The 13248-nt window shown below is 40.5% G+C and overlaps 1 protein-coding gene across 1 annotated transcript in view; it reads left to right on the forward strand.

Moving 5' to 3' along the window:
* The first annotated feature begins 4449 nt into the window (after positions 1–4449).
* LOC135473491 (glutamate receptor-like) overlaps positions 4450–13248 on the forward strand; it is a 61383-nt gene continuing 52584 nt past the window's right edge. Inside the window, exon 1 of the mRNA XM_064753342.1 lies at positions 4450–4588. Within this exon, the coding sequence (XP_064609412.1) occupies positions 4450–4588 (139 nt within the window). The remainder of the gene's footprint in view (positions 4589–13248) is intronic.

Consider the following 13248-nt stretch of genomic DNA (forward strand, 5'->3'; position numbering starts at 1 on the left):
TACATTCCGACGGCTGTCTTGGTGATGAGACAGGAATGGATCTGCTGGAGAATTGCCGGTCTAAACAACGATTATAGATGTCACGGGGTCACGCCTATGTCATTTCCACCAGGCTTGCCTCCCTTGAATGTCCGAGTTAACGCACCACAACAGCTGACGGTAAACATCAGTCAAAGCTGTTATACATAATGTGACATTGTAAAAGATCCACGGCTGTTGAGCTACAAAGGAATTCTTTGCACGGAATTGTGGGAATATAAGTTGCCATGGCAAATCCTGCGTATTGTTAGTGACATTAGGGTCACCTGATGACAGGGCGTTGTTTGCCAAATCCCCGGGAGATTTTTATGTTAGACGAACATTTTTATCATCAGATTTATTTATTTATTTATTTATTTATTTATTTATTTATTTATTTATTTATTTATTCATTTATTTATTTATTTATTCATTCATTCATTCATTCATTCATTTAAAACACAAAGCAGTGTTACGCTTAAAACGATAAGATATCAGTCACCTGGCGACACGGCATTAGTTAGCTTATAGTCTTTAGATAGTTTTGAACAACCGGGCCACTGTGATTAAGACAAAGATATGATTACCTGTCAAGACATATGTTAGTAATCATGACACAGTTGATGGGGTGTGTCTACTATTTGAACACGAAGAAATATTGAGACGAAACATACGCTTTACTTACCACCACTTCTCCCACATGTTGTCATATATTATGTTATGTGGCTGTGATCCCCATGTGGGTTCCAACTTGTCCCACAGGCCTATATGTATAGTTCTCGGTCACATTCTCTGTCGTCATATTGATGCATTTTGATACACATCACAGGATTTTGTAGAGATTAAAAGGAAGATATTCTTAAATGTTCAGACGTCTCACTCTGGTTTGTATTTTGCTTCTTTAAGCAATAAACGCTTTCTGGACTGTTATGCTACCAAATCTCATTGGTTACGTTCTTGGTAAGATCTGCTATGTAGCGTTTAATGGAGGGAGAGATAGTGCTCTCAAATAAATACCTTACCTTAACTTTAACTTAACCGTAGCTCTAAGCGTTGGTGAGTTCGGGTGAGATTCTGGCGGCAACGGGGTGGTATTAGGAAGATGGTGCAATGGATATTAAATGTCTTCCGAATTACGCCTATAAACAGTCCTGTCAGAGATTTCAGCGATGTCAAAATAAATCATATTCTGCATCCCCTTGCAGGTGGAGTATTTCTTCTTTTTCTCAGGATCCATAATTCACTGGACGTTCAGATTATATCAGGTCACAATTTAACGTACAGAGCTAGATTTTGTCTAGATTAAGTCGTAATTTGTTTGGGAACTGGTCGAGAACTGAAGATTCGAATCACCTGCAGCACATCGAAATAGGAAAATATTAATAGAGGTGTGATATGGACGCTTGTTTTTAAATGCGCCATAAGGACACATTAGATACGAGTTGGGCAGGGAGTTTCCCAACTTTCGTTGTCAGTGGAGCCTTGGCAAAAAAAGTCGACGGCGCTTATATGGCCGTTAGCACTGTTTAACACACGTTCAAGAGTAGTTGTTTTAATTTATCTTTTGCAAGCTTTTTTTGCAAATTTTAACGAGACAAAATCTGTTCCGATATTGTCAGAAAGTTAGATAATGAACTTGCCAGGTGTCAAACCTGCCATGTTCGTCTTGTGCACTGAATTCACGCCACAAACCAAGGTGTGTACCAGATTTTTTTGTCACGATAAGTATACTTATTTATATCCATTGCAATCTCCTAGGAAATGTTCACAAGTGTTTAAAGACTATGAAGAACCAAATAAAGATCAACGCTTACAGAGACAAAGGCACGCTAATACAATGTTTTGTGTCTTAAATTAGTACATTCTCACAAATGAATTGTTCATACAACATTCGTGTATTAAATAAATGTATATTTCCTCTCCGCGTACAACAACTGAGCATCTTAATTTTGTCAAAGTTTCCAGCACAGAAACTAGAACCAAATATGCATAGGCTCGAACATATAAAGTATTCAAGAGAAAAAAACAAGCTAAACTGAACAGAATAATATACAAAAAAATCACTGTGATGATAATACTTTTACCAAATGGCTATAACGATAACATTTGTCGGCAAAGAGAGAAAATGTTTATTTTTATTTGTTTTAGAGACTTTTGAAGGGATTTATGGTGATGGGTTTTCCTCAGGACTTAATTATTCCTGAAAGCGAGACGATTTTATGGTGTTTAGGATGTGCAAAGCAACAAGTACCACATAACCGGAAAAAGAAAACAAATAGTTCCTTTGCCACGAATCTTACACGTCATGAAGTTCATTATTTCCCAGCGGGCCCGTTTCAATGCGATGCAAACTGCCTTGTCATTGAAAGTCAAATTTCAGTTTTTCCCTATTGTGATTAATGGAGTTATTTTACACACATATTATACTGCCAGCTGAACGTGTTAAGGTTATATTACTATATATATATTATTATATCGGCTTTTATTATTTTTATTCGTTTTTGGTGGCCATGAGTCAGAACAAAAACCGTTCCATCATCACTACTCGAGCTGTTAAACTTAAGTTCACTTTTACGCCCCTAATTGAACATATGCATCTTTCTACAGATAAAAATACAGCTTTCCATTGGAAAAGTACGGCTTTCCATAGGAAAAGTACAGCCTTCCATAGGATAAGCACAGCTTTGCCTGGGGAAAATGTAGTGTTCCGTGGGAAAAGATGGAGTTATATGGAGAGTACATTAGGTTTTGTACATCTTTAGTTTTTTATGCATAGGTCTATGAACTAATGTACATCTCAATCAGATTCTAACGCGCTTAATACTAGTACCTTGGCATGTATATGTTTGCAAAGTATTTTTTTCTTTTTTGAGTGCATTTTTCGTTCCTCAACATACTTTTTTTCAGCTTAAAATAATTCCGTTTGGTTTAGCATGGCTCACGGTTTCCACCCCCTGCCAGATACACGGTTCCCGATAGAAGCTGTGGTGCTGGCAAGTCTAACGCCAGTCATAGTTATGCAGCACTACTGGAATACAAGATGCAAATTGAATTCCCCCCTGAGATTCGCCCTGGATAAGGCGGCAATACCGGCTGACGAGAACTCGGCGCTTCGTTAAACCTCCATCTCGCTGTGTCGCTTATGGGAAAGCCAGAACAGCCTGGCTTGGACAGCCTACATCACCACCGCCTTCACTTCCTTCACAATATCGCTTTGCACTCCGTTTTAATATTGGTATGATTTAGTATTGCGTAGGTGATGTGGAAAATTTAATTACCTTGGTTTCGTTGTGTTCCATGAAGAGTTTGTTCGCTATCGATCGTGGGGAAGAAAACAATCATTCCGATATGTAATTTTACGGGGCTCTTTAGAAAATGACGAAATGATGGGGGAAAGTTGTTGGAATAAAGCGTCAGTGACAAGGAAAAGACAATCAATTAGAGGCAAGAAATCTTGACGTTCGAGCCATGTAATTTGTTTTCTCCTTTCAAGTATCACTAAAACCAGTGCCTGCCAGAAACGCGCTTCACGAGGTTCGATGTTCAATCAGCGTTCAGGAAAAGGAACAAAGTTTATAATGAATGAAAAGTTCTGCATGGGCCAGGCGTGATTAAAAAAAATCATTATCTAAGTTGGGTTGCTAATGATCAGTTCCTCCATTAGTCGGAATTAAGAGCCCCGAAGGAAGAAACATGCGCTCCTAAGCCAGACCGTCCACTGATTTGTCGGAGCGAATCAACACGCGTGGATAGCTGTGAACTCTGGTTTGCTGACTGACTGCCCCGTTAAAATTTGGCAGCTGACGCAAACCTTGTTATATTGATAAGTTGTACATTATCGGAGACAGCCCGAGATGAGATCTCCCATTACAATCTAGGATGGCACGTTGTGCCGTTGTGTTCGTTCAAATCGCCGTGTACTAACGTATTGTCTGCGCGCCGCTGACTGGGAAGCTGGCTTCCCCCGCGCTTCTCGGGTCAGACACGAACTGTAGAAGCCCTGTGCAGACCCAGTAACGTCGCTTCTGCATGAAGCCCGGCTTTATTTCTTTCTGGCCTGACCTTCGTTTACAAATTTAGCAATACAATTAGTTCTTGGTTGCTTCCTGCTCGCTTCTGCAGGGATCTCTTCTTATCCACTGGCCTCACCTCACTGGGTTTGGGGAGCCTGTATGTATAGCGTTATGCCATGCCGGTCTACGACGACGACGACTCCTGCCTCTAACCCTAAAACGCAGAGCCAGCCATCTGCGCATGTCACTATCGCTTCCCTCATAAGACTGATAGAGCCACTAACCAACTGTCTTAACTTGAATTTCAGTGAATGGTAGTGCGTTTTGCTATGAAGGAGTAAACGTGTTTCTCGACGCCGTGGCTCTGTTTTGGATGACCGTGTGACGCTCCTAGGGGTACCGATGTCCTCTCGAGAGGATGCCCTGTCCACTCCTGGAGAGACCACTGACCGGGGTGAAGACCATGGGCGGGACTATGACCACTCTCTTCATCCTTCTCAGCTTCCCTCTGGTCACCGTCAACCAGAAACATCCTTATCCAAAGACCATACCAATAGGTAAGTCAAGAATAAGTCCGCTTTTTGTCATCGGCCCAATCATTGCAATACCAGCCGTTATACTGTTTATACAATATTAACGTAATATCCTCTGTTGTACTGTATGATCGTGTTGTATTCTTTATTGTCAGCATGAATAGTTACATCGCTGATGTATTTCTCTCTTTTTGAGGATAAATAGAGGATAAATGGCATCGGGCTAACATAAATGCTTACCCGCGTCTATCTGGTGATCAGAGACAAACAAACCATACAATCTACGTAGAGATTTTCTCCGCATTACCGGCGATGACATAACGGGTCCTGGTCGTTGATGCTAAGCGATCACGCTGTGTATTGATTAGTGTCTTTAACCGAATTCTGGACAATGTGACTGTATAGGTGTACCTGATGTAACATGCAGATGGTCAGTTTGATTGTGCGATGTGACAATCGATGTTTCACAAAGATGTCATACTTGTACAATGTCGCGCATATAGGACAATGGTACGTTAATAGTGACTTACAAAATATCCAACGAGAAATGTACGATAAGTGAATGTCGTACGCCGTTTTGCGAACGTGGCCTAAGTTGGGCAGTGTGATTCCAGGTGTACGGTGAATCATCCTGGCAAATCAGTTTGACTGTATGATGTGACAATCAGCTGGGCTGTGTGACTCCATGTGTACCTGATGTGACATGTAGATTGTCAGTATGACTGTATGACGTGACAATCAGCTGGGCTGTGTGACAATAGATGTACCTGATGTGACATGTAGATTGTCAGTATGATTGTATTATGTGACAATCAGCTGGACTGTGTGACTCCATGTGTACCTGATGTGACATGCAGATAGTCAGTATGACTGTATGATGTGACAATCAGCTGGGCAGTGTGACTCCATGTGTACCTGATGTGACATGCAGATAGTCAGTATGACTGTATGATGTGACAATCAGCTGGGCTGTGTGACTCCATGTGTACCTGATGTGACATGTAGATTGTCAGTTTGACTGTATGATGTGACAATCAGCTGGGCAGTGTGACTCCATGTGTACCTGATGTGACATGCAGATAGTCAATTTGACTGTATGATGTGACAATCAGCTGGGCTGTGTGACTCCATGTGTACCCGATGTGACATCTAGATTGTCAGTATGACTGTATGATGTGACAATCAGCTGGGCAGTGTGACTCCATGTGTGCCTGATGTGACATGCAGATAGTCAGTATGACTGTATGATGTGACAATCAGCTGGGCAGTGTGACTCCATGTGTACCTGATGTGACATGCAGATAGTCAATTTGACTGTATGATGTGACAATCAGCTTGGCGATTTGACATGTAGATTGTCAGTATGACTGTATGATGTGACAATCAACTGGGCAGTGTGACTCCATGTGAACCTGATGTGACATGTAGATTGTCAGCATGACTGTATGATGTGACAATCAGCTGGATTGTGTGGCAGTAGATGTATATGATGTGACATGTAGTTTGTCAGTTTGACTGTATGATGTGGCAATCAGCTGGGCTGTGTGGCAGTAGGTACATCTGAAGTGGCATGCAGAAGGTGAGTGCGACTGTATGATGTGACAATCAGCTGGGCTGTGTGACAATAAATGTACCTGATGTGACATGCAGGTGGTCAGTTTGTCTGTATGATGTGACAATCAGCTGGGCTGTGTGACTCCATGTGTACCTGATGTGACATGCAGATAGTCAATTTGACTGTATGATGTGACAATAAGCTGGGCTGTGTGACTCCAGGTGTACCCGATGTGACATGTATATTGTCAGTATGACTGTATGATGTGACAATCAGCTGGGCAGTGTGACTCTAGATGACATGTAGATGGTCAGTATGACTGTATGATGTGACAATCAACTTGGCAGTGTGACTCTAGATGTCGCTCATGTGACATTGCGGTCGTCACTGTGACTCTGTGATGCGACAATCAGGTGGATAGTGTGACTGCGTGTGTCGCGAATATGACGGTCTAATGGTCAGTCTGGGGGTTAGGGTAAGTAGGTGAACCGGATTTGACAGTCTGCTGCTCAGTATGACTGTAGGTTTATATGATGATCAGCTGGACAGTGTGTGTGATTCCGAGATGTCAGTCTGAAGGTTAGTGTGACAATGTGTCGTTAGTCTAGATTTATGTATAGCTGATGTGTTTGATAGTTTGATGATTAGTGTGGTTATACGTGTGTGGCTGATGTGTGACAGTATATAGCTGATATAACAGCATGCTGGTCAGTGTGACAGTGTGTTTGACTGATATCAGAGTGTGATGGTCAGTGTGTGTGTCACTGAAGTGTCAGTGTGATGACCAAAGTGATGGTTAGTGTGTCTGTGTGTAATGGTTAGTGTGTCTGTGTGTCACAGTGTAATGGACAGCGTGGCTGTGTGTGTCGGTGTTGTAACAGTCTTATGAATAGTGTGGCTTTGTGTGTCGTTGATGTTACAGTCTAACGGACAGTGTGGCTGTGTGTGTCGTTGATGTCACAGTGTAATGGACAGTGTGGCCGTGTGTGTCGTTGATGTCACAGTGTAATGGATAGTGTGGCTGTGTGTGTCGCTGATGTTACAGTCTAACGGACAGTGTGGCTGTGTGTGTCGTTGATGTCACAGTGTAATGGACAGTGTGGCTGTGTGTGTCGTTGATGTCACAGTGTAATGGACAGTGTGGCTGTGTGTGTCGCTGATGTCACAGTCTAACGGACAGCGTGGCTGTGTGTGTCGCTGATGTCACAGTGTAATGTAAACTATGACTTTGTGTGTCGTTGATCTCACAGTGTAATGGACAGTGTGGCTGTGTGTGTCGTTGATGTCACAGTGTAATGGACAGTATGCCTGTGTGTGTCACTGATGTCACAGTGTAATGGACAGTTTGGCTGTGTGTGTCGTTGATGTCACAGTCTAACGGACAGTGTGGCCGTGTGTGTCGTTGATGTCACAGTGTAATGGATAGTGTGGCTGTGTGTGTCGTTGATGTCACAGTGTAATGGACAGTATGCCTGTGTGTGTCGTTGATGTCACAGTGTAATGGACAGTTTGGCTGTGTGTGTCGCTGATGTCACAGTGTAATGGACAGTGTGGCTGTGTGTGTCGTTGATGTCACAGTGTAATGGACAGTGTGGCCGTGTGTGTCGTTGATGTCACAGTGTAATGGACAGTGTGGCCGTGTGTGTCGTTGATGTCACAGCCTGTTGGTCTCTGGAATCTGACATCAGCTTAATGAATGACTAAAGCATAGCTAGGCGCATTCACAAGAAAATCGTATGAATTTATTCGAATATCAATTCCTGAATATAAACTGATAAGTAACAGACTAATAATAGCAGCACAAATAATGCTTTACGTTTTGCACGACCAAATAATGGTTGGAAAGCTAGAAGTGTTTATGGAATATCGGTACTTCCATATCCTGTGCTGAGTTGAATAAGCGTACCCATGCGTGTGTATATGTATAAATTCAGTGTGAGACTGCATGGTAGCATAAGATACATGTAACAGCGCCTGTGGGATGTGTAAAATAACACCTGCTCTAGTATTTATGTGATGACTGTGCTTTTTATAGACACAAAAGCTGCCTTAGTGGTAATCAGTTTGTGTTTGCCCAGTGATTAGCACCATTGTACAGTTTTTTTTACTTGTCTGAAGTGTTTTAATTAACATTTGATAAGATGGCCTATGTTTTAGTACGTTTGACGGCCGTCTGATGCCTTCTTGTCTTTGAGACCACGACACTTAATGCTTACCTTTATCAGTGTTTAGTGGTATCAAAAATATCAAAACAATAACAGTATCTTGAGATTCCTCTGTAGGTGCTGGTTTGCGAATGCCCCATTATTACAAAACTGTTTCCTTAAAACTCCCCACAATGAAAGATTATTCTTTTTTTAGAAAACAAACCTTAATAATAATAATAATAAAAATAATAATAATAATAATAATAACAATATCTTAATTTATTGAAGGTAGCTCGCTCTATTTACAATGCAACTTCCCCAAGGCCTTCACAGAGAAAACAGTATATAGTAGACATGTTCTTCAGAGTCCATCGAAAAAATAGAACAATATATATATATATAAAAAACAAGATAAAGCATCGTGTAGTTTGAAAAGTGAAGGTACATGTATTTATGAATACAAAAGCAACAACAAAACCAATAGTAGGCCTACTGTCCCCACAATTGTTCCAACCAACATTAGAACCCCCCCCCCCCCTTCCTGTTGGCTGGAACCCCCTACACACATGTACAGAGGACAAACCAAAGGAGTGGGAGAAGGCCACTTTCCCATCGCCTGTTTGGTTTGAACAATGCACATGTGTGCAAGAGTGGTACAGGGGCCTAGCCATATGAAAAGGTTGGCTATCATAATACATTAATATACATTTCAGTTGTTGTCTGCAGATAACTGTAATTTTAAGTAGCGTGACTAAAAGCTTCATATGGAAAGGGCTTCTTTAATGTGTATTGGGGGGAAGTTCCATACTTTGATGTCTATACTTGTAAAACTTTCTGTCATGTAATTTGTCCTTTCTTTCGGGAAATACATACTATGCTGTGTTCATCTAAGAACAATATTGTGCAGCTGTTTGTGTGGAGGGAAAAGTTCTTTGATATAATTTATACAGAGATTATGTAATGTTTTGTAGATGATACAAAGAATTTTGTACTTTACCCTTTAATTAAAAATTCATCCATTTTAGTCTCGAAAGTAACGCTTTTCCAGGTCTATAAGATAAGTGTTTATGCCTTCTTGTAGAGCTAAACAAGCAGCTCTTTTCTGTAACTTGCGTCTCCTTTCTGTATTTTTAATTGAACAGTTTCTCCATACTGAACAGCAATAATCAAAGTGAGGAAGAACATAAAACTTATAGAAAATGTCACTACAGTGACGTGTTAGAAGAGCTCTCTTCCTTCGTAGAATCCCTAACAATTTAGAAACCTTTTTACACACATTATTGATTTGAGTGTTCCAGGAAAGATGTTCATCAGTATAAATACCAAGCAGTTTAGCATTACTGACTTGTTCGAGTTTACTTCCATCAAGTATAACAGAGAAAGGAACGTGTCTGATTAACTGCAGCCTTAGCCTGGAATCCAGCATCATGTATTTAGATTTTGGGGGATTGATAAACATGAGGTTTTTGATGCACCAGTCTTTTGTACAATCCATACCGCTGTTTAAATTGCGCTCAATGTCAGACATATTGCCTGAGGAGGAGTAGGTAGTTGTGTCATCAGCCAAGTTGTCAATAGAATTGCCACTGTCTTTTATAAATAATGGTAGTTTATTTATACATAGTATAAAAAGTAAAGGTTCCGATATGTAGCTTTGCGGGACACCGGTCTTAATATCCATATCATCAGACATTTCTCCTCCAAAAAGAAGCTTATGTTGTCTGTAGGTAGAACTGGAAGAAGGTAAGAGCAGTTGAGTGAAATTTGTATACTTTAATTTTTTTGTTGCCGTCAAGAGCAGGTATTTTGCGTCACGAGTGTCCACATCCTATATAATTTTCTAGCTCACATTTAAGGGTTTGTAAAGCTGGCGCTTGAAGTGGGAAGTTGCACCCTAAGCATGACGTACACCAATGTGTCTGAGAGCTTTATAATGAACACGTGCTCTGACCAGATGGTTCAGCTGATAAACTTCCAGTGTGTAGAAATGTGACGACTCAGTCCCATCCCCGGGCTGGAACTTTAGATTTTTACGTTCTTAATTGTCCACCGGGTTTTGGCGACAATTACCGCACACTACCGTTCGCCAAGCCTTTTTGTGTAGACTTACATGCAGTTACTTACGTCCAGCCGGTGTGGTGTGCAACCTCAGTGAAACCTCTTGAAAAATTCCTGTTTGTATGAAAACATAACAAGTCATATGAAAGCTATATGTATCGAAGTAACAGATCAGTAAACCAGCGTAAACGCACATGATCTGCCAATCACTAAAATAGGCTATCCTGAAGATCACTTGGCAAAAAAATCAATCAGCGCACATCCAGTGTTATTTTTCTATTATTCTAGTATAGCTCAAAATATTACCTCTGACAAAATATCATCCATGTATGTACACGTGTTATCGTTGAAATTTGATAACAAGTTCGTAAAATTTATATAGTAGCTTCCATGATAAATGTTTCATAATTTAGAATCATTTTAACACTCTAAACAGCACAAGCACGAGTCTTAAATTTACTGAGAGGCAATGACTTGAGTCACACTTGATAAATAGAAAAATTGCATTTGATTGCCGAGTGTGCAAGTTTTTTGAAAAATCTCCGGTCTAGCTTAGAGCTATAAGTGTACATTTAATACATGTATCTGCGAACCATAACTTTATTATCTCACTGCGGTGTAATGCTATAAGGTTTATGTTTGGAAGAAACCGGAAACAAAACCACTGCCCTTTGCAAGAAAACTTACAGGTTTTCTGACTCTAAGCCCATAACCGAACCAATGAGAGCATTAATAAAATGTTTCCAAATGAGATGCAAACTATGAGAAAACAAGGAACTCTGTAGGAAATAAAGATTGTAACAGCGTGTATTATTAATATCAGCATTCAGTCACAGTAAATAAAACCTTGGTGTAAAAAGTGATCGAAAGCTTTCCGAAGCGGTAAACCGTCTGACGTGATGTGTCGCTTTTTCGAGAAGAGAGTCCATATTTATAGGCTTACTTGCACTATGAACATAGAGAAGGTGTAACCAGTAGGGAATAATTCTACATTTCTATGAATCTTATAGCCCGTTTCTGTTGGCATAGTGGGCGAAGTGTGGGATTTATGAATGCGAATGTACTCGCAACACGCCATGAGCATTTACATTACATCGTACTTTGCTCGTGACTCTGTATCTTCCGTCTCATGGTTTATTAACTTCATTGTTTTGTTTAGGTGAGTGATTTATAGATTTTATCGTGTATGCGCTTGAATATCTTGTATGTAAAATGAATGCTTGTGTTATTGTCAGTTTTATTTGCTATTTACTGTTTTTGTTGGGTTGATACTCCTATATTGTATGTCTCTGACCAAGATATCTCGCTGACATAATCGTGTCATGCAGGATTTTGTCACACTAAAAAACATGCCGTGACAATGTTTCAAATGCCAGTGTAGTAAAACTCAAACAAATTTTTTTTTGCTGTTTTGTGTCCATCGTAGAGATGAATCTGAATGATTTGTACATTCACTTTTGGGGGTATTCTTTAAGTTATCATTGCGGCCACTGAGGCCTACTTACATAATACCACTTTAATTTACTGTCATGCTGTAATAGAGTCTCGTGGTACATTGCATGGTATAGCTCATGATATTACTCGTGGTATATACCCCAGGGTATACAAATGGATATCGGTTGTACATTCACTTTAGGGGTTATTCTTTAAGTTATCATTGCGACCACTGAGGCCTACTTACATAATACCACTTTAATTTACTGTCATGCTGTAATAGAGTCTCGTGGTACATTGCATGGTATATCTCATGGTATTTCTCGTGGTATATGTACCCCAGGGTACACAATGGATATCGGTGGCATAATCCATTCAGAAATTTATTACAGAAAATACTGTAGCACCACCTTGTTCGGAGTACGTTTCCCTTAGTCCAAGTAGTGCCGATCTGTGGGGTCAGATTAGATCAGATCGGATCAGAGCCGTATTATACCACAGCACCGCCCCTAAATCCCCTCATGCCAACCCACCCCATCCTCCTCTCAACCCGAAGTTTATTTAAGCTTGGAAAGCATAGTAAGTATAAATGTACTGCCATGTCGATTTCTATTCAGTCACATCTCGCCTCCTTTTCCGCCCCATCATGCTTCTATGTACCATCTATATGTTCCACTAAATTGGCGTATAAACATCTATTGCATGTTTATTACATCAACATGTTGTTCTTATTAACGGTTACAATCACAGCTCGACCCAGATAACTATTTATTTATTTGATTGGTGTTTTACGCAGTAGTGAAGAATATTTCATTTATACGATGGCGGCCAGCATTATGGTGGGAGGAAACCGGGCAGAGCCCGGGGAATACCCACGACCATCCGCAGGTTGTTAGCATACGGGCGGAGGGATACCTATTTAAGTAATGGATCTGTAAATTACTCACGTACTACGAGTTTGAAATTTAATTTGGATGCCATGCTTAGAATATCGACCGTCTTCCCTGCATAACTGAAAACTGACGGCTGCTTCTCTCCTACATCTTACTGGCTTTACTTACTATTTATATAATTTTTTCTTACATCCTCTTGAAACTGGTGATTTGGGCTTGTTTTGGGACTGAATCTTGTCATTATTGACTTGGAGCGCCCTTTATTGTTTATCACTGGTATACGCAGGCTGGACTTGACGCTTGGATTCCGTATGCTTTCCATGTCTCACCTTCCAAGCCTATTCTGATTTGACTAATTATGTATAAAGCCCGGTGATCCATACACTGAGCTCATTTATGGGAATTCGTGATCGGTGATGTGTGTGCTAACAGTCAATACAAGGAAGAGAAGCTGCCGAAAAATTTATGACAAATGGGATCAAAAATAAATTCCGTATATTAAACGTGGCCGGTTTGATGTATGATGAGTGCTATTCTTCTTTTATGTCTCTGTATTTATGGACGACCGAGGTTTTTGCCGTGTTGCCGGAGATAAAT

This window comes from Liolophura sinensis, chromosome 8 (assembly GCF_032854445.1).
Source record: "Liolophura sinensis isolate JHLJ2023 chromosome 8, CUHK_Ljap_v2, whole genome shotgun sequence".
NCBI lineage: Eukaryota > Metazoa > Mollusca > Polyplacophora > Chitonida > Chitonidae > Liolophura > Liolophura sinensis.